The sequence below is a fragment of the Triplophysa dalaica genome, chromosome 9 (genome assembly GCF_015846415.1).
Source record: "Triplophysa dalaica isolate WHDGS20190420 chromosome 9, ASM1584641v1, whole genome shotgun sequence".
Taxonomy (NCBI): domain Eukaryota; kingdom Metazoa; phylum Chordata; class Actinopteri; order Cypriniformes; family Nemacheilidae; genus Triplophysa; species Triplophysa dalaica.
Window position 1 is genome coordinate 13,120,385 of NC_079550.1, and position 22,181 is coordinate 13,142,565.

At 38.4% G+C, this 22,181-nt stretch overlaps 3 protein-coding genes across 4 annotated transcripts; 1 reads left to right on the plus strand and 2 right to left on the minus strand.

Moving 5' to 3' along the window:
- The first annotated feature begins 1,153 nt into the window (after nucleotides 1-1,153).
- Nucleotides 1,154-9,684, plus strand: klc3 (kinesin light chain 3). 2 transcript variants are annotated; one of them, XM_056757299.1, is made up of 14 exons: nucleotides 1,154-1,364; nucleotides 3,311-3,353; nucleotides 3,752-3,977; nucleotides 4,055-4,285; nucleotides 4,483-4,558; nucleotides 5,306-5,531; nucleotides 5,603-5,690; nucleotides 5,790-5,891; nucleotides 6,091-6,264; nucleotides 6,436-6,535; nucleotides 6,670-6,719; nucleotides 8,704-8,834; nucleotides 8,928-8,994; nucleotides 9,097-9,684. In XM_056757299.1, exons 1-14 carry the CDS (start codon nucleotides 1,262-1,264, stop codon nucleotides 9,181-9,183), a joined length of 1,704 nt encoding a protein of 567 aa, XP_056613277.1. In that variant the 5' UTR covers nucleotides 1,154-1,261; the 3' UTR covers nucleotides 9,184-9,684. The 2 variants fall into 2 exon arrangements, with proteins under 2 accessions (XP_056613277.1, XP_056613278.1); XM_056757300.1 differs by having other exon boundaries at nucleotides 1,352-1,564.
- Nucleotides 9,685-10,799: 1,115 nt separating this feature from the next.
- On the minus strand, nucleotides 10,800-16,409 carry ercc2 (excision repair cross-complementation group 2). The gene is made up of 23 exons (XM_056757291.1): nucleotides 16,265-16,409; nucleotides 16,050-16,149; nucleotides 15,812-15,889; nucleotides 15,653-15,715; nucleotides 15,467-15,580; nucleotides 15,273-15,389; nucleotides 15,051-15,167; nucleotides 14,847-14,970; nucleotides 14,664-14,760; nucleotides 14,455-14,588; nucleotides 14,088-14,256; nucleotides 13,878-13,996; nucleotides 13,733-13,802; nucleotides 13,217-13,286; nucleotides 12,744-12,845; nucleotides 12,556-12,619; nucleotides 12,347-12,468; nucleotides 12,178-12,270; nucleotides 11,979-12,051; nucleotides 11,804-11,874; nucleotides 11,546-11,689; nucleotides 11,316-11,459; nucleotides 10,800-11,037 (listed from the first exon to the last, which is right to left on the minus strand). Exons 1-23 carry the CDS (start codon nucleotides 16,267-16,269, stop codon nucleotides 10,945-10,947), a joined length of 2,283 nt encoding a protein of 760 aa, XP_056613269.1. The 5' UTR covers nucleotides 16,270-16,409; the 3' UTR covers nucleotides 10,800-10,944.
- A 392-nt stretch (nucleotides 16,410-16,801) lies between these two features.
- Nucleotides 16,802-18,502, minus strand: zgc:154093 (uncharacterized protein LOC777623 homolog). The gene has a single exon (XM_056757311.1). The coding sequence runs from the start codon at nucleotides 18,278-18,280 to the stop codon at nucleotides 17,435-17,437; it is 846 nt and encodes a 281-aa protein (XP_056613289.1). The 5' UTR covers nucleotides 18,281-18,502; the 3' UTR covers nucleotides 16,802-17,434.
- Nucleotides 18,503-22,181: the final 3,679 nt, after the last annotated feature.

Below are 22,181 nucleotides of genomic sequence, written 5' to 3' on the forward strand. Positions count from 1 at the left end.
TCCTTGAAAGCAACATGACTGTTGGGAGTTAACAGCTGTACATGTCACATGAGGTGCGAAGGGGCTTTACACAGATATGCTAAATGCACTCTATGTGTATTGCTCTCTCGTAAGCATGTCTGTTTTGAAAAAAAAGTCTTAAAATGCCATCAAATTTGCATGTCCAAATTTTGACTTTTATTTCCATTCAAAACATCTTATGACCGCCTGTCTGAATAATAATTAATAGTTAAAAATAGTTAATTAATTATTAATAAAAAATAATTATTTAGGGTTCAACCACAAATGTGTTTTTAAAAACTACCTTTCTTTCAGAGAACCAAATTAATTTTTGTTTGCTGGGAGATGATGGCACAGGTTTTGCATCATTAACTTTGCATTCATGTTAGGAATTTGTTGCGCATTTCTGACCGCAGTTATTTCACTTACAAACTGTGATACCCCAAAAAAACTTTATGTGCACTTCCGGAGATAAAGATACAGAAAGAGTGATTTTTTTCTGTGGTTCTATTGACTTGGACCCCATCACATTTAAAGATATAGATTTGCTCTCCCTGTTTGAGAACATTGCTACGGCCCAGCCAAACTGCCCTTATTGGGCATCAGTTTGTAGCAGCTGAACCATCAATCACTTCCGTCTCATATATCTGGCCGGCCACAGTTGTTCCACTGCTATCCCACTTCTTTCCCTTCACATCCCTAGACTTTTCTTCTCAATTCACGCAATGCTTGAGGTCTTTCCATGCAGCCACTGTCGTCCCTTTTCTGTTGTATTCGCTCATTGATTTTAATTCCTTCATTCTCAACTCTGTGTGCTTTGGTTGTTAAACCAAATGTTCAAACGCATCACCGCTTTCTCGATCTGTGTAGTTTCCTCTCATCGGGTTAAGCCAGCCTGATGGTGCCAACGTTAATTCTACTTATTTTACATACACTGACACGGACAGCACGCCCTCCCTCTCGCCCAAACTCACCCTAAGAGGATTTATTGAAACTATGCCAATGTGACGTCACAGACAGACTCCTCCCTTTTGCGTGTCCTATCCTAGACTTGTGACTGGCTGATGTGATGAAAAGATTTGCATTTGTGAATGTCAGGTAGATGAATCAATGTACATTTATACAGATGATTACTTTGCATTGACAGCAGGTATTGTGCTCAGTCTAACATCCAAATGCCAAGTTTAGAGAATATGAAGCAGTTTTGAAAGAACATGCAGTATTAAAAATGAAGGTAAAAGCCATGGCTTCTTTATAAAACATGTGCTGGTGCTGGAGTGTGTGCTCCGGTGATACAGTCGTCACTGTTTGGGCTTGGCGCAGTTCTGTGCAGCCGCAGTGCATGCTGGGAGCTGGCGGATCAGGTAAGCGCTGTTAATTCAGACCGTCTCAAACAGAGCAAGAACAGCTGAATGACCGCGATGTGGACTTTATTAAGCCATATAAGATACGTTTATAAACACCACATTAAAGAAATGATGTGAGGCTGTTGACGGAATATTTTCACCGGAAGTTTATTCCATATCAGGCTTGAAGTTGTGACGCTTCGCTCGTGTTTCATCAGGTAAATACATCAGCTGTTGACTGTCAACTGTCAGTCAGTCATCGTCTTTATGAGCCGAGACAATAAAAGCTTTACTGTGAGATTTAAAATGAACGTTAAACTCTATAATGTGCGGTTTACTGTCTCTGTTTGTTTTCCTGAAAGAACTATAGAAAGCAATAGTTATTATAATACCGGTTTATTAAGACGACTCGCTCAGATGCAGTAACGTTACGTGCATTTCAAGCCAAGCCCATTGAGAAAGTTTATACACAAATTTTGTCTTAATTCAATCAAATATTTCTAAGTCATCACTTTTTTAAGTCACTAGTTGTCTATGTACGATCTTCCTAACTCATATGATGCAAATTGCGAAGCTCGTTGTTTACGTTTAGCTTCTTCTTGGCTATTCAAGCGTATTTTTTGTATTGTTTTATTGTCAAAATAATAATTATATTTGAATAGATTTTGCTTAAATAAGGTGTTTTTAGAATTATACGTTGTAATACACATAATATATAATACATACATATATATTGTGGATTAACCTACCATTCACTTACTTAACTCTTTAATACTATTTATTTTGTTTTAATTGTTGTTTATCAATTAATCTTCATAAAATTCATATTTATATCAAATGTCATTACTTAAATATGTTAATTAGATTTAAGATACACATGTTGTCATCAAGGTATGTCATGTCATTTTAAAGAGTAACTTAGCTGTAATGCCAAAAAATGTAATATCAGTATATCACACACGTGTAGCACATATCAATATGATCTATGGCTAATTGGAATCTAGTATATTTATTATTGTTTTGTAATTTATTAGGCTCAGTTTGCAATAATTACACTTAGAAACATGTATGTTGTATGATGTCATCTCATCTGTATGGTGTAAACATTACCCATCCCCTGGGGATCTTTGTTCCTACCTGTGTAAACTGATTCTCACCTAGCAACTTGTCTGAATGTGTTGTCTTGGGTTTAACCTGTTAGGGAGGAGTATTTCACCTTCACTCTTTGTTGAAGCTACTGTATATGAGATCTCTGACCTCATAACATCACACTTTCAGAATTGGTTTGCAGTGTCTGTGAAAAGCGTATTTGTAATTGTTTGTACTTTTAGAAACATAGTTCATGCAAAAAGGTACAGTTTAGGGTTAAGATAGTCATTTCATGGTACTTTGATTCATTTCTGTAGCAATAGTTTACAGCCATGTTCTAAATATAGCCTACAATTGAAGATATGTTTACTGGGCAAATAAACCTAACCTCAAAGGGATAGTTCACCAAAAATGAAATGTGTCATAATTTAATCACCCTCAGATTGTTACAAACCTGTATAAATGTCTTTGTTCTGCTAAACACGCAGGAAGATATTCGGAAGAATGTCAGTAATCAAACAGACATGGACTTCAATGGTATTTAATTTCCCTACTATGGCAGTAAATAGGAGGTGATATCTGTTTGGTTAATGACATTCTTCCAAATATTCTCCCTTTTGTTTAGCAGAACAAAGAAATGAACAGTATGCATGAACAATATGAGTGTGAGAAAATGATGACTGCATTTTCATTTTTGGTTGTACTATCCCTTTTTACCTAACCCATATAAAATATGTTTTAAGTTTGTAGTCACCAGTGTTTTGTTGGGTAAAAACATTGCAGATACACTATAAGTATACATCCTATCAAATAAAGTGTAAGCGAACATGGTTTAAAATTTTAGTAATACCCATATTTTTTCTCTTTCTACACAGCCAGGAACATTTGGCTTGACTTTAGATTTCAGTGGGAATTAAGGTCAGTTTTTCTTTTTATACACCGTGACATATTTGAACCCCCAAATGTATTCCCCTAAACCCACATTGAGCCACATAAACAAAACATTTAGTCATCATGTCATTCAAAATCTGATGTGAGACACAACAGAAGATAATTTAAGAAATGCCTCAGTGGTTTTGTGTCCATACAATGGAAGTCAATGGGCACCTATTTTGTTCGGTTACCAACACTTTACAAAAAATCTTCTTTTGTGTTCTGCAGAAGAAAGATAGTAATACAAGTTTGAAATTAGATTAGGATGAATAAATGATTAACAAATTTTCAATTTCAGGCAAAGGGTCATGAATGTTATAGTAAACCAAGCTTAATGAAAACTACAGTTACACAGTTAAACCAAATGCAGACTTGTTTTTAAGGAACTGGCATCCAGACATGTTGTCAGGGGAGGAGATCTTATGCAGTACGCGACAGGTGATCGCAGGGTTGGAGGCTTTGCGTGGGGAGAACCGAACGCTGCTGGACAGCCTGCAGGACACACTTCAGACCCAGACATGCAGTGACAGCAGCAGTTTGGAACAGGAAAAGACCACTATCATTCTGGAGTCTCTGGAGAAGATTGAACTGGGCTTAGGGGAGGCACAGGTAAGCACATCAGTTCTCTGATGCTGTCTCAAGTTAGCATTTCTATATCAAAATAGTAATTATTCATGCTTCTGTAGGTGATGATGGCCCTGTCAGCACACCTCGGGTCTTTGGAGGCAGAGAAACAGAAGTTGCGTGCTCAGGTGCGGAGGCTGTGTCAGGAGAACCAGTGGCTGAGGGACGAGCTGGCTCGTGCTCAACATCAGCTCCAGGAAAAAGAACAGGAAGTGGTTACTTTAGAGGAGCAGAACAGACATCTGCAGTTCATGAGCAGCATTCGTAAATATGATCAAGAAGAGATGCCTTTGGTCAGTGTGCATCCTAAAAAAACATTTGTTAACAAAGTGCTTGAATTATGAAATCTTTTTCTCCTAAATAAATTTGTATTGCTTTGTGGTTATGTGCTCATTGACATAAGTACGATGAAGATAATGAAATAGACAAGATGTACGTAACATGATCCGAGATTAATCAGTAATATTGAAATGTGACTTGTTCCTTACAGGAAGATACAGATAACATACCAGGCAAGGAATCCCTTGATGATCTCTTTCCTACAGATGAGGAGGTGCAGTCTCACAGTATGTTGGTGTTTTTTTCTAATACAGTGTTGGATTTTCTAATTTAGAATGATACATTTAGTTAGTTATAGGTCTCTTGTATTTTCTGATATAATATGGGCTATGGTCCTCTTGTATGAGTTTGAGCACTTGAACACCTGCACGCACTCCAAATATTTTATAACCCAAAGACAGGAACTGCACACAACACCACACATACTTTTGTAGACATTTCTAATTTATCGCACATAGTCACGAACACTGGGTTGCTCAATATTTCACTAAGCCATGAGCTCATTACTACACTAAACCATGTGCCAGAGTAAAACAGTGATGATAAATCATGCATCTTCCGATAAGCCCAGGTGTAGGTTAAAGGGCACATGATACAGTACATGTGTTTTTCTTTTTAAAATTTTGAGAGCTGCAAGATGGATGGGCCGTGTGGGCCTGATTGAAATATAATAGTGGCAAATGAGAAGGGGACGGGATGATGAAAAGTTGATATCATGTGAAACCTGATTTCTGTATAAATTATGGAGTCAGATGTGTGTTTGTTAGATCACTTCAGATCAACTCTAAACATCTCACTTTGTTGGCTCAAGAAAATAAAGTAAACTCCTGGCATCTGGATCCCCTGTCTGTGAGATTTCTTTCTGGGTTGGAAGGCCGATTCAACACAACATATGCCACGCCAACTCTTTTAGTCTCTGCAGTATATTTACATTTTATAGCGAGAAAACATTTTAATCCATCTTGTGTTTACAGTGTCACAGCCCCACAGCAGAGCCGCCGCCGCTGCCCAGCAGGGAGGTTATGAGATCCCTGCCCGACTCCGAACACTGCACAACCTGGTGATCCAGTACGCCTCTCAGGGCCGATATGAGGTGGCCGTGCCGCTCTGCAAGCAAGCTCTGGAGGACCTGGAGAAATCCTCAGGCCACACCCATCCAGATGTTGCTACCATGCTCAATATCCTGGCTTTAGTCTACAGGTAGATTATGTAGAAACCATATTTGATTTAACCTTCATTTACAGATCTGATAATAATATGGTGCTTTGCAGGGATCAGAACAAATATAAGGAAGCCGCCAATCTCCTGAATGACGCATTGGCTATCCGTGAGAAGACACTAGGCGTTGATCATCCAGCTGTATGTATTGTTTGAAAACGCCATCTGATACTGTTTGATGCGCTTAGAAACTAAGTGAACTGCATGTGCGCACATCCTTGTATCTGTGACTGTATTTAGGTGGCAGCTACTCTGAATAATCTGGCTGTGCTGTATGGAAAAAGGGGGAAGTACAAAGAGGCAGAGCCGCTGTGTAAAAGAGCTCTGGAGATCAGGGAAAAGGTACCGACACAGAAAAGATACGGTATTCCCACCTGCTCTGTCAGATCAGATCAGCTTACAAAGCTCTTACATTAAGTTTACATTACCGCATGCGCTTATACATAAATGTTGTATCTAAGTCGATCAAATGTTATACTTTAAATAGTCAAGCTGACATGTATTCTGTACAAGGTAAAACCTGATATATCTTCGTTGATAGGTGCTAGGGACGGACCACCCTGATGTAGCCAAGCAGCTGAATAACTTGGCCCTCCTATGTCAGAACCAGGGCAAATATCAGGAGGTGGAACAGTACTACGAACGCGCCCTGCACATTTATCAGAGCCGACTGGGACCCGATGATGCAAATGTGGCCAAGACAAAAAACAACTTGGTGAGGACGTGTTGATTGTAAAAAAAGTTATTCCCACATTGTAGGTCAGTACTTGTCAGATGTTGATACGACTGGTTTATATGAATGATGGTTATGTATTGTACTGTATATGGGGTGGGACACATAATAGTTGGAAGTTATCTGAACTGGAACTGTTTATCTGGTTTGTAGGCCTCATGCTACCTCAAGCAGGGGAAGTACAGGCAGGCTGAGGCTCTTTATAAGGAAATTTTGACCCGTGCTCATGAGAAAGAGTTTGGATCGGTGGAGGGTAAAATTATTCTTATATGTCACTTTAAAGATTGAGACTAAAAGGTTTTGGAAGAAAAAATCCTGTGTTTTGTCCATAGAAAAAAATGTTTTATAAATCATTTAATTTGTATTGTTAATAAACCATTTGCACAGGGGATGGCCGGCCGGTTTGGATACACACAGAGGAGGGAAGCTCTAGACAGGTATCTTCACTTCCAAATGAGTGCCCTTAATAGACCCTGATACAGTGCCTTGCGAAAGTATTCGGCCCCCTTGAACTTTGCGACCTTTTGCCACATTTCAGGCTTCAAACATAAAGATATGAAACTGTAATTTTTTTGTGAAGAATCAACAACAAGTGGGACACAATCAAGAAGTGGAACGAAATTTATTGGATATTTCAAACTTTTTTAACAAATAAAAAACAAAAAAATTGGGCGTGCAAAAATATTCAGCCCCCTTAAGTTAATACTTTGTAGCGCCACCTTTTGCTGCGATTACAGCTGTAAGTCGCTTGGGGTAAGTCTCTATCAGTTTTGCACATCGAGAGACTGAAATTTTTGCCCATTCCTCCTTGCAAAAAGCTCGAGCTCAGTGAGGTTGGTTGGAGAGCATTTGTGAACAGCAGTTTTCAGTTCTTTCCACAGATTCTCGATTGGATTCAGGTCTGCGCTTTGACTTGGCCATTCTAACACCTGGATATGTTTATTTGTGAACCATTCCATTGTAGATTTTGCTTTATGTTTTGGATCATTGTCTTGTTGGAAGACAAATCCCCGTCCCAGTCTCAGGTCTTTTGCAGACTCCATCAGGTTTTCTTCCAGAATGGTCCTGTATTTGGCTCCATCCATCTTCCCTGTCCCTGCTGAAGAAAAGCAGGCCCAAACCATGATGCTGCCACCACCATGTTTGACAGTGGGGATGGTGTGTTCAGAGTGATGAGCTGTGTTGCTTTTACGCCAAACATAACGTTTTGCATTGTTGCCAAAAAGTTGGATTTTGGTTTCATCTGACCAGAGCACCTTCTTCACATGTTTGGTGTGCCTCCCAGGTGGCTTGTGGCAAACTTTAAACGACACTTTTTATGGATATCTTTAAGAAATGTCTTTCTTCTTGCCACTCTTCCATAAAGGCCAGATTTGTGCAGTATACGACTGATTGTTGTCCTAAGCACAGAGGCTCCCACCTCAGTTTTAGATCTCTGCAAATCATTCAGAGTGATCATGGGCCTCTTGGCTGCATCTCTGATCAGTCTTCTCCTTGTATGAGCTGAAAGTTTAGAGGGACGGCCAGGTCTTGGTAGATTTGCAGTGGTCTGATACTCCTTCCATTTCAATATTATTGCTTGCACAGTGCTCCTTGGGATGTTTAAAGCTTGGGAAATCTTTTTGTATGCAAATCCGGCTTTAAACTTCTCCACAACAGTATCTCGGACCTGCCTGGTGTGTTCCTTGTTCTTCATGATGCTCTCTGCGCTTTAAACGGACCTCTGAGACTATCACAGTGCAGGTGCATTTATACGGAGACTTGATTACACACAGGTGGATTCTATTTATCATCATTAGTCATTTAGGTCAACATTGGATCATTCAGAGATCCTCACTGAACTTCTGGAGAGAGTTTGCTGCACTGAAAGTAAAGGGGCTGAATAATTTTGCACTCCCAAATTTTTTTATTTGTTAAAAAAGTTTGAAATATCCAATAAATTTCGTTCCACTTCATTATTGTGTCCCATTTGTTGTTGATTCTTCACAAAAAATAACAGTTTCATATCTTTATGTTTGAAGCCTGAAATGTGGCAAAAGGTCGCAAAGTTCAAGGGGGCCGAATACTTTTGCAAGACACTTTAGTTCACCCAAACATATATTTTTTGTCATCCTTTACTCACCCTTTAGTCATTTTAAACCTTTATCACTTTCTTTCTTCTGCAGAACAGAAAAGAAGATATTTTGAAGAATGTTGTTATCTGACCCTCATTCACTTGCATTGGTTTTGTGTCCATACAATAGAAGTGAATGGGGGCCAGTGCTGTTCGGTTACCAACTTTCCTCAAAATATCTTCTTTTGTGTTCTGGTGAAGAAAGAAAGTCATACAGGTTTGAAATGACAAGAAGGTGAGTTAATGATGACAGAATTTTAATTTTAAGGCACGCATTATTTATTTATTTCTTTATGCTGTGTGTGTAGGATGGTCTGGGGGGTCTAAAGCGCAGCGGATCATTCACCAAACTCCGCGAATCCATACGGCGAAGCAGTGAAAAACTTGTTCGGAAGCTAAAAGGAGTTGAAACCCAGGAAACAACCCCTCGAGCTGCTGGGTAATCTTTTTTTTCTGCAAGGCTTCTTACCACTTACCACTGTAAATTACAGCACCATGTCTAACCTTACTAGGTCTATATGTTTATAAACAGAATGAAGAGAGCGAATTCCCTCAACGTGCTTAATGTGGGTGTAAGGGAAAGCCAAGAATCCATCATGGTAAGAAAACTGAGGAGCATCAAAACTGATCAGAAATACCCCTGTCATGTGTAATTTCTCAGATTAGTCAACAGATGAATAACTCAGATTTTGTCTCTCCAGATGTCCAGCAGGTTGACCGAAACACGGGGGCTGAGCTCCAGCACCCAGAGCTTAGCCCGCCGCGCGTCTTTGAGCGGAGACAGTTAACCTTAACTCCCAAAGGATCCATGTGACATGCTATCAACCTTACATCTAATTGCTACAGTATGTGATGTCTACAGAGATAATATGAAGTATATGAGAAATGGTATGTGAATGATAAATGTGGGTCAAAACATAGTTTTGTAGTATCATACACGTAGCCTGTGATGCACTTTGAGCAATGTTTACTTTTGTAGCAGTTTTAAAATCAAACATATACAGCTCTCTGTAATCTTAAAATGATTTTGAATTGCACTTAACGGAAGAATCCTAAACTAAAGGCACATTAAGGATGTTACGTTCCAAAACGAATGAAATTCCAAGTCAAACAATTGTAGTACTATAAATTGATTTTGCAATTTCAAGCACATATTTTATTACAATCTATCTGCTACACTAAAGTTCAATGTTACATAATGTTAACTGCATTACATTCCTGTTTAAAGTTACATATTCCATGAAGAACATATTTATGCATTATTTGTTGCTGATGAACCAAATAAAATCTATACCTCTATGAAAATCTGAATGTTTCAGCAAACAAAGTGCTGTCATTCGTTCACTTGCAGCTGACTTTAAAGAGCTGGGCCCGTATTCTTAAAGCTTATAAGAATCCTCTAAGAAAGCTCTCTCTACGTTGGAGTCTTAGCTTAAAAGTGATTCAGGACCAATCTAAGAGCAACTCTGAGCAAGGAAATGACCAAATCTTTTATGTAAGTGAGGAGGCGGGGCTGACCACTTGCTATGTCTTTTGAAGATTGTGATTGGTTTCTTGGCAAAGAAGGAAAACATACTGCCTTTAAGTATAAGATCATTCGTTTGAAATTGCACATGTCATTTTTTTCTGTTTAACCCTACTCACGGACACGCATATATTCTAAATGTTTTATTTACCATGCTGTTAATGTCAACGTATTTGATAGAAAATGAACAGTGACACAATAAGTTTCTGTAAGTGCTATAATTGTTTGTGTGATCCCCATAGAAGGTTGTGATAGAACCAAATCATCTTCTGCATAGTTGCGTGTCTCTAATAGGATCATTCACAAACATGAACCCTGCACGATCAAATGTCTTATTAACGTCATTCAGTTCAATTTAATTTTCTTTTACAATTTGCATTGCATCAAAGCAGCTGTACAAGAAAAACAAAACCAAGAAAAACTGAAGTTGAACACACAAAAAAAAATTAAAAAAAATTGTGATAAACCTTAAAAATAATATGGAAATTGTCCTGCATTGCAAAACATTTCTTCTCACTTTTCATGTTTTGTCTATATTCTCTGCTGCTAAAGAAACCACCTAAAAGTCCTCCGCGCTACTCCTAACAATTTTGGACATTAAGAGCTTGTTTAAGGGTTAAGAAGATGCTTTATGAATATTTTCTTTCTTTACTAGGATCTTTTAGGGGAAAAGTTTTTTTTTTATAATTTTGTCACTAGGAGCAACTCTCTCCGCTAAGATTTTTCATGAATACGAGCCCAGGAGTTTCCCCCATATTGTTAAAATGTACAGTTCTATGTGTGATTACTCACAAGAACACATCAAGCTGTAATGTTTGTACAGCTTGTTTTTAGACAACATGTTTGAAGATAGTGTTGAAAGAGAAATTAGACTCTGGATCTGTTACAAAAACAGCATTTATTAAAGCATTTATTAATTGTTGTATAAAATGTGTTTAAAGCAACATAAAAAAAGAAACAAAAGAATAAATATGTACACATTGTGATTCAATCCGAACTAGTTGCATTCCCACTTTAAGGAATTTCAGGCTTGCTGAGCAATCTTGGCAATTTTCTTGAGCATGTCTTCAGACTGTAGCTGTTCCAGGGTCAGCAGAGACAGACCCAACTGATCCTCCTGTCATACAAACATTACATCGGTGTAAATGAATCATTTTAAGAGAATATGCAGTTATATATTTTCGATATCGAAAAATGCCTCCAAGTATTTAAAAATATAAATGTTTAAATGCTGCAACCATTCGACAAAAAAAAGAACTGGTATTTTTTGTGGTTATGCCTTGTTATTAGCATTAACAGCAATAATGCACACTCCGATCATTAAAGATTTCTCAAGTCTTCCTAATGCATCCAAGCTTAGGAAGGTTAATGTGGTCACCCACGCATTGATCTTACCCGTCTGAAGGGTTGGGCCATCTGTCGTAGAAAGTGTTTAGATAACTGCACAGTCTCATCGATGGTCAGATTTAAGCTTCCATCTGTAAGGTGTTCCTGGATCCAGCGGGGAAGCTTGCCTCGCTTATCCGCTCGTGCGTAACGCTTGAAATAAAAGAACAAAAGACCACAAAATGACTATTCAAGACTTAATCTATAAAAATCCCACGCTGACTTCTCGCCATACTAACCTTGTCAGCAAAGATCAAAAGGCCGTAGTCTGTTTTGCCTCGGATGGCTCTACCCACACACTGTGCTGCGTGGCGCATAGCGTCAAAGGTCAGGAAGTCGTTTTCCCGGATTTGAAACTGGTCTCTGAGGTATTCCAACCGTGCCTGATCAGGATCAGAATATTTAAATTACACAATTTATGAAAGATAATATATTTTTTGAGAGAAAAAGCTAATATATATATATATATATAGAGAGAGAGAGAGAGTTTGATGAACCTTGAGAATACGGCTTTGAGTGTAAACATACGGCACTCCAAACATGATAACAGCACGGCCAAAATGATGCACTGGTGTTAAAAAAAGCATCAGATCAGCATAGGTAAATACTTTTAAAGCGATTTCTATATAAAGAACAAAACAGATCACAATCGATCCGAGGAAGAGTCCCTACCAAAGTCAATTCCTTCAGACACCTTCCCTCTCGCCACAGACAGAAGAATTGCTCCTCTGCCGTTCTCACAGGCCTAAAACCAACAACAGGCGGTGAGATAACAGCGATTACTCTCAAACAGGATGCCCAAAGACAACATTACACAACAAGATTAAGGAAAACAGGATTACGTAGTATTAAATGGTAAATGTTTATTAACCTCCTGATACTTCTCCAAGGCCATGCTCGTCTCCGCTGCATCCTGGGTCTCTATGAAAATAAGCTTGTTCCTCTGAATGTTTTCAAGAATCGCCTGGAAAACCGGCAAGAGAATTTAGTTGCGATTCACAGAATTACACTTAAATGCTTTTTCAGCCGTTTCTACATACCTGCTCATACCACGAGGCCACAATGTTCTCCATGTAAATGTAACTTGTGAAGAACGCCACGATTCCATCAGGGACAATGGCAGACATTTCCAGCAGAAGGTTTCCATAGTTACGGATCACAGCTGTGGTTTATTAAATAAAACTGAAGTCATTCATTCGCAACCAGCTACAAATCAAGATTGTACAGCGAACAAAATCACATGACGTACCAAAGTCTTCTCTGGTCTCAAATTTGGAAGTCATCGCTACCTGATCGTTCCCACGTCCAACAATCTGAAACAAATATGTTGTCAGTAATCATCAAGTATTGTGATTTTATAATTTAAAGGATGCCACGTAAGCAAATCATCATTCACAAACGGCAATTACACCCTATGTTGTTACGGTTACAACTCACAAGAGGGCACAGACAGGTTCGTGCCAGTGTCATGGTGAAGGATGCCACAGTGACCGGACGGAAGTCGAGGATGCGTGGGTAGATATCCAACGGAGACAGTGTCTAATTATTTAGATAAATGAAGATCATCTTAATCCAATTTGCTAACACAGTATAGTATCTAAGGGAAAGTAATAGCATAGTGTAGTAGCCCTAACCAATACAAGTGTTTGGCATCAATGAATATTTAAACGTAGGCTGGTGGCGTACAAAAGGATATTTAATAGTTTTACGGGAAGATGAAGCCAACTAGCAAGCTAAATAAAACATAGTTGTAATGTAGGCCTGCATTCTTATGAGGTGACAGTGCAGTGTGTATTACAGAGATGGCAGGAGTGTCACAGTGAGATTATAATGACGAGATTAGTGAGAAGGCCGACCTTAATCTAATATTCAAGGAAAAACAGAAGCATAGATGGAGGAGTGTAGTTTACCCCTGATGTGATAATAACCGACTGAAAGCGGCCAAACACCGGCTTTATGGCAATAGAGGGGTCCATACAACTGCAGAAATCACAAAATGATCTGTAAATGACTCATCACTGCATTAACTCCATATATTACATACAAGGGGTTCAATACATAGGAAACATCCACAATAAGTAATACACAGTGTAACAAATTTGAGTTTCGCCGACCTTTTAATGGTTCTTGTACAATTTTGTGTAGCTAATTATTGTGGTAATATGTATTTTCATGTAGCATCTAGTTTTTACATTTACCTCAAGTTAATTTTGAGCTTTTATCACTCATTATGATGTATTGGTATATTGCAAAATAAACAAAAACTGTAAGATAATGTAATTTCTTCATAGAAAACTAGTAAAAGTACAAATTAAAGCGAAACAACTTTAAAAAAAATTGTTACATTGTGATATCAATAAACTGATTTTAACACTAAATTTAAACACTGAATTTAAAAAATGTGACAGATTCTGTAACCAATGCACCTGAAGTGAAGGACAGGATTTGCTATGGTTGGTGTTCTATCTTCAAAGGGCTCAATGATGATGGTGAAACCTACAAGAGAGAAAACATTTGAGATATCTTCGAACTGTGTTAATATGAACGCAAGGCAGGACACGGTTCCGTTACCTTTGCTGTAGGTGCTGACAAGTGTTGCGAAGTGAGAGATCAGAGTGATGGCTGAGAAATCAGCGATATCTGCGATCTCCAGAGTCCTCAGTAGTGACCGCAGCCTCTCAGCGCAAAATCTAGTAGTGTGTTAGATCACAGACTTGTGAAAAGGGCTTCATTGCTTATTAAAGACCATCAGTATTTCATCTAGTTGTTTCCACAGCTCACCTCAGGGGCTTGCGATCGATGCAAACTTTCTCAAAGATGTCTTTGAGGAACTGAGGAGCGCTCTCTTGCACCACATGATGGATCCGCAGGCGAGACTTCAGGTACTCGAGGAAGCGCTTCATAAAGCCCACAAAATGCTCGGCTGTGCGGATACTGCCAGGAATGGCCTCTGAAGTATACAAGTGTGACAGTCGTATATATGTCGTGGATCGTGTGAATAGTAAATGTGAACTGGTTTTAAATATCCACTAAAAGTCAAGAAATTTGAAGTAATTGCAAGTAAATTGAGGTTAGTTCAGAGATTTGTATGCAGATGATTCAAATACTAATGTAGATCTGTAATCTTAAACTTTAATCTTAAACTGACCTTTAAGAATTTCATCCGGCAAAACGGGATTGGAGAGATAAATGTCCGTTTCTCGAGCAACATTTGCTTCTTTAAGACCCTCAACTAATCTCCTGTATTCCTCTTTGAGTTTGGCAGCATCCGTCTCCTTAATTCTTTAAAAGAATACAGCGAAAATACATTATATTATATAACGGAACAAAGGTTCACTCTCTGTATTTCTATCGCACCTGTTAATGGTGTTTTGCAGCGTTTCCACATTAGCCTGGCTGCGATCCAGCGTTCTCCTTGTAATGTTGACGCTCATGGAATCAATACACACATTATCTACAGGCAACAGAATCAACATTAACAACCACAATCTGTTCATATGAATCAAAGTACATTGACAAGCGTCGCAATGTGCTGCTTACCTATGTTGTGAGCCTCATCAAATACGACTACAGATTTCTTCGCCAGCTCTTTTGAGACCAGGTCGGCTATTTTGGGGTCTAGTAGGTAATGGTAGCTGTACACTACTATGTTTGCATGGAGAATCTAAACATGAAATCAACACCACTGTGATAAGCGAATTTGAATATCAATCCAAATGTTTTGCAATGTCACAGAGTACTCACAGAGTAACGTGCCACAAAGTATGGACACCAGCCTTTTCTACGCCCAAAGTCCTTTAGATCGTCCAAGTTATATATACCAGAAGGAATGGGCACCTGTCTACCGACTGAATCAAATTCCTGCATACGAGAAACACACGAAAACGACATGTGTTCAACTGTAATAAAATGAAAGGTTAAACGTAGGGCAAACGTTTCAGTATATGCTTGAGAAACACCGTATACCTCATAGAAATTGCAGACGGGTTGAGCTGGGTTACTGTGACGCTGCGCTCGTATGTACGATGCTGTCAGGCTGTGACACTTCCCATCTACTTCTTTTCCAAAACGCAGTGAGCTCACCTGTGAACACACACATCCCCGCTTTAAACCCACCAACAAATCTGAGATTTACTAAGAAGATCCCGTGTTCGCTTTACTTCAGGGTGAATGCACAGGTTTTTCCGTGAAGAGAGCGCCAGTGCAAGGAAGTTAGATTTGGCTCCTGTTTCCTTCGCATAATAATCCATCAGTTTTCTTAACTCCTCCACAACCTGATGAAAGAACATACAGGTTTATCTATGAAGAAATCAAGTAATGGGGTTAGAGACATGTGTAAGAAATACCTTCTCTATTTCAGGTACAGTACGAGAGCAGTAGATGAGTTTGGTCACTTCTAAGGGGAAAGTCTGAAAGTGGTCAATATAAAGAAAGCTGTTTGAGTAAGATTGGTATTGCTGTGAAGTACAAGAATCTGAATTCAAAACGGTTTATGAATCATTCACCGTCTGGTATGCAACGATGAGAGAAAGAAGAGAAATTGTTTTCCCTGTTCCTGAAGGCATCTCGAGAACTCCATGACCCTGTGCAGTACGTATGGGGGAGGAATACGTCAATTAAAACAAACATGGATAATGTGAATATATTGTAAAATCACAGTACACAGTTCACTCAATCAAATTCACGTTTATATTAAAGATGACATTTTGATTATTGTAACGTTATTCGTGATGCGATCAAAACCTTTGCGTCAAGTGTCCTCTTGAGTTCAAGCATGTATGAGTATTGCTCGGGATAAATGTAGTCATACGGAAAGTAGACCAATAACCCGTCGATGTTCAGTCTACAGGGACAGAAAAAGTATTAAGATGCTATAAACAAAAATAAAAAAACATTGGTTGAGCATTTTTAGTTTGCAGCAAATGAGATTAATCTGTAAAATAAGGAGTTTTACTCACTTCATGGTGGGTGAGTGTCAGTGGAGAAATGTTATAGTTTTTCCTCGTAGTCAGTTTTCCGCTACTTTGCACATAATATGACAGTCGTAATAATATATGACAACAATTATGTCAAGACCCGAATAGACATGCTCAGTCGCACAGCTCGCCGTCGCAACTAAACTGCGTAATGTATTTTGTTTCTATGATTGGTTGTTTGTTTGGAAGTCTTTCATTTGATTGGATGAGAGTTAGGATTAGGGCGGGACTGTGTGTGTGAGTTGTCAGGGTTAGACCTTAATAATCGAAAAAGAGTGCCGAACCCAAAAAAGATGGCTGCATGTCTGTTAAATAATTTGTATGTATTGAATAACAAAAATATAGAATTAAATTAATTATAGTAGTAATAATGTTACTTGTTAATAACAATTTATTTTTAATAATAATAATTAGAAAAATATATCATAATATATATATAATAATATATTAAATATTTTTATCAACTCACATTTAGGTGAATAAAATAATGGCATTTTATTCTATGATTAAAACACAGGATGAATTTGTTTAAGATTTTATTTACATGGATGTTTATTTCATATATTGCAATACAGTAACATATACTGTAATATAATATCAATAAAAATACACTTTTACGCAGATTGTTTTGTACTCAAGAAGGCAGCAAAAGAGATTTTCACAGATCAGGGGGTATACAGATTAATGTGTTTTACATTTCAGCATAAAATGTGAACTCATATGAAACTGTAACAATAATTGGCCATATTTTAACAAACTCGCTCCTAAATCTATTACAATTTATGCATTTCAAACTTTGTGCAAAACTTGCAACTATGTAGCCAATATTCCTTTCCCTGTATATGACAGTTTACAAGTACAGAGCAAACACACAAAATTAACCTGTTGTTAGTGTTCGAATATTTCGTTTCCAGTTAGGTCAGAATGCATTATAGTAGCAAGACATATTAAAACTCTTCCTGTCATGTAGGATCTTGTTTGTACTATGACCGCATAAAAACAGCATCATTGTCATAGAGTTGCAAAATGTAACAAAAATTGCCGAAGAGAGACAATTTGCTATAATTATTTATGGCTGGAAATGTGCCACAGTCAAGCAGTCATCCCAATTTCTACATTGTCCTCTGAAACAGCCATAAAAAGATGATCAGCTCATATCTCATGTCTCTCCTCCACACTCTTATAACGGTCCATGATCCTAAGAACATCCTCCAAAATTGATGGTCCCAGATCCAGGTCCAAACCCATTAGGGATTCAGAACGTGACATGGAAGGTGAGACGGCAGAAGACTCGCAGTTTTCGCTCCGCAGGTCCTCATTACTGAGCCCAGCATCCGAGTCCAAACTCAAGCCTCGCTTTGGGTCCGGTGGACCACAGCCCTCCGAGATGGAATCATCTGAGGATGCCTCAGACAAAGAGCCCGAGGAAGGCACCAAGTGTGGAAGGACTGGGATTGAAGCAGACAGAGTAAACTCATGGCAGGGATTCCTAGAGTGTACAACCCCTTCCTCACACACAGACATGGAACGGTGCTGCTGATGCTCTTGTGGAGTGTAGTGATGATGATGATTTGGGTGAACAGGTGATGAGTGCTCATCTAAATGCAGACGTGGTGGTTTAGGAGGAGGTTGCTCGGGGTCAATGAACACTGGCATAGAGATGGTGGTTTTGAGAAGAGAATTGTGGAGGGAATTACTACTGCGATGATAAGCGTGACTTTTGCTGTTCACGTCAAAGATCTCATCCAACCTCCTTTCTATGTTGTGTGAATGAGAGTTAGGAGACTGGCTGAGGGCAGGAAGCATATCAAGCTTACCTTGCAAAAATCCCACATCACCAAACATGTCACCCTCTCCTTCAGGCCCGACGTGGGCACTGTGGCGCAGGTCGCCTAAAGGTGGGCTTATCATTTCACCTGATAGCATGTCTCGTATTTTCAGCTTCTTTCCGCGCTTTGGTGTAGTCGTCTTTAAGTATATAGGAGTCTTGGCTGGCATCCTGTTGCCCAGTATTTAGTAATAAACGTCAATATCTGCTATTTCTTTGTATAAGAAATTTTGAGGAACTGAGTCCTCACTCTGATATTAGCCTTTTCATATATAGTTTATTTCACTTTTTATTGTCTTGATGGAAAGTTCACAAATGCATTTATGCTTGTGACTCCTGTGTTCGAATTCTCGAGCAGCTCCTGGAGTGTGACATCGCAACACCGCATCCGCAGATCTGAGAAACAAATGAGCAGAACAAAAAATATTTACTATCTGGGTAACTGAATTTCAATAAACAAACAAAAGCACATATATTCACTATTCATAAAACAAACATCTGTTTCCAGGCATTTGTTTGTTTTTCAAAAGGTATTTTACAAAAGAGGTTTGCTTTCTGAATTATGAAATTGGTCAATTGAGATTTGACTATAGACTTTCTTTAAATCTTTAAATTCTTCTTTGAACTTTGGCCATTACGGTAAGATCCACATTGGCAATCAACATTTTAATAAAATGAGAAAACTTTAAACAGTTGGAAAACTTGAACATAACAAAATAACAGCCCTGTTTATTATTTAGTGTCTCCATAGCCTCAGATTTACTGCTTCTGACTACGAAACCCTCCGTCTGACCTCACACTGGGTTTATGTGTGGTCTTAAAAGCTCTGAATGTTTTCCTATAATAAACCTCCTTGAAAGAGAATAAATCTGTTACAATATCTGTTACAATCTATCTATTTTCTTCTTAAATAGACATGAAGCATGAGGTGAACATATATAAATAAAAAGTAAACAGAGGGTGAATTTCGACCTGTTGCATGCCTGTAAACGTTCACAGATTATAGACTTGGTGGTTATTTTTGCTTCACCCCGCAGACTTAAGTGAATTACGGCGTATGTCTCTGGCACAGCACGCATTAAAACGAGCAGAACACAGGGTGTAGGCTATATTACATTTCTCTTATTGTTTTTCTCTGGGATGCCACATGTTTTTCCCATCCAGGCTATTCAGAGTGATGCTGAGATTGACTGTGATCACAATATTGTACAACCAAATGAAAACCACGTTGAAATAAATGAAAGAGGTCTTCATTCAAGAGCCACTTTGATCTTTCCAAGTCTCCTGGAGCAGGTACACGACACAGATCTGTCATGTAGGCCTAATGTTTAAACTATGTTAGTCCTTGAGATCAGCCCGTTCCCGGATTTCCCTAGAAAACCACTTGGTGTCATTGCTCAGCTGGAATTTCAGTCTAACGTTACACCCATCATGCTGTTAATAAATCTTTGGCAGAATGATGCTTTTATATTTGTTTGTTAATCTAGGCCTACATAAAATTATGATCATTTTTTTTTTTCTGTTAGTTTGTTGTAAGAAGAGACAATGCGAATGACGACTACTTTGAATGTCTATTTATTTATAATTAAGGGAATTGTGCTTTTCGTATTGATCACCAAATAAACATCTGTTCAATGGCAAATAGAGCAGCTAGCTTCACTGTAACTCCTTTATTTTAGTAAGTCTTTAAGGATGGAGAGAGCTTCTCTAAACTGGCTGTACATTGTCAATGAAAAATCCAGTTGTCAATACGTGGAAAGTTTGCGTCAAGCAGATCCAGAACGAAATCACAACGCGACTTCTCTATAAGTGCGCGTTTGATTTTAGGTTTAAGAATGCGATATGGTTACATAACAATCCACAGAAAAGTCACAAAATTATACTTGCCTTTTATAAATCTCGTTTCTCTTCACGAAGGTTATTCCGGGGTGTTAATAGATAAGCTGCGCCCAGTGCGCGTTGTCTGTAGGGCGAGTATAAACCTCTTAAGTGAGCTGAAGCTGAGGGTGACGGAAAGCGCGAGGAGGGCAGGAGGGGCGTGCGCGCATGATGCTCGTGAATGAGGAAATCTTTGGCAGCCTGGAGCGAGTTTGCAAAAAAGTATTTTGTCTATCACCATACTTCAATACTTGTAAATGTGGTTAATACTTAGTCTAGAAAAAAGCAATACTGTAAGTAGATTTGCGGGGTAAACTTGCTTTATAACTTATTATAAAATATTTCAAATGTATTCACGATTTGGTCAAATGCATACCAGTCAAATGTTCGAAATCTTTGATTAAAATAGGCTATTTTTGGAACTAAATATAATATACTATAATGTTAAGTGTTATATGTTGTCACTGACCAAAAATAGCTGTTATAGGTGAGTATTATTGGCTGTTTAAAGAGGTCAGGGTGTAACTGTGCCATCTTTTTTGTTGTTGGCTGGTGCTGTTGTCTGCCAAAGCATGCTGGGCTGCATGCTTTAACTGAGACACAAATGCAGACGCTCGCATGTAGAAAGATGTTAAAAACAGCGAAGAAAACCTTTTTTATTCGCTGTAATTAGTTTTCTCAAAATTAGAAACATTTGTTTGACACAGTCCACACAGTTACACAATGGGCCAAGCTGACCTCAGACAACAAATATGCCTCAGGCCTTCTTAAAGCACCCAGTAAAACAGATTTCAGTCTGTTTAATGAATCTGTGGGTTTAAGCTCCAGTTAATGTTAAAATGAACTATTACGTCTTCAAACTCAACTTTGACACACATTCAATATTCCATATAACCCAAATAACCTACTTTTTCCAGATTATTGAAATGTTGGAATGTTTACAGCTTTTCCGGTAAATTTCAGCCTGATTTCATTTTGTTTCATCACACTTGACTGAACCACAGTCTATATACTGTCCCATTATCTGTGAGAAAAAAGTTCCTCATAAAGTTATGATTCAGTGACCTAGAAATTCCCCCTTCTCCCACAGACAAAACGCTAATGGCATTAATACGTCTGCGGCATTTTGTACAACTGGAAAATCTTTTCTTTAATATGGATCAGATATAGTCGTTACAAATGGCCAATTCTGCAGACAATTGCAGACATTTTAAGAAGATTAAGACGATCCTCCCTCATCACATTTCTTGGAAAGCCTTTTGAATATCTTTAATGTCTGTTCTGGTTGAATTAATCAGTGGTTCTAATCCTAAAATCAGAACTTGAGGGTTCAATTGCTGGTCAGCTCTGACGCAAAAGGACAAAATGGACCCTCAGGTCAACTAAACCCCCCTTCCGTGGAGGCCTAGCAAGTCATCAATCCATAAAGACGTCACTGTGTATGTTGTGTGAACGGGCAGTAAGTGTGGAATGCTGAACGAGAGACAGATTTTTTAGGACAATTGACTGGCTAAGTGACCTTACCAGTAGGAATTCTGGGAATTTCGAGATGTGACATGTGGTTTGCATTAGTGCTCTGAGTGTTTTCACAGCATGCAAGCCTGTCATAATAGATCCTGGCAGGATGACACACTAAGTTTGAATAAAAAGGGGTATAGTTCCACCAGAAACCCATAATGATATCAGACAAATCGTGAGTTATATTCATAGACAATGGCCCCAAAACTTTAAAATTTCACCTATTGCAACGCAAAATGTGAAGGGATTGTTCACCAAGCAATAAGAAAATTCTGTCTTCACTTATTTACCTCATGTGCTTCAAGACATGCTTACTGTATGACTTTTTCTTCTGTGACAAAGAAGATATCTTAAGAAATGTGGTCGGTGTCCATGATGGATGGAATGGAAGTCAATGAGGGCCAGTGTTCTTTGGTTACCAATGTTCTTCAAAATATCTTCTTTTGTGCTGAACAAAATAAAGAATTGTATAGTGTGGAAACAACTTGAGGGTAAGTAAATGATTTTCATTTTTTGTGAACAACGCCTTTAAATGTGCGTTTGTGCTATATTTCTACAAAAATATATTTTTTTAACCATAAACATTAACCAGTTAATCACTAAATGAGCTTTATGAATAGATAGATGGCATTATGTTGTAAAATAGTGGGATTATGACAACCAGTCCTATTAAGC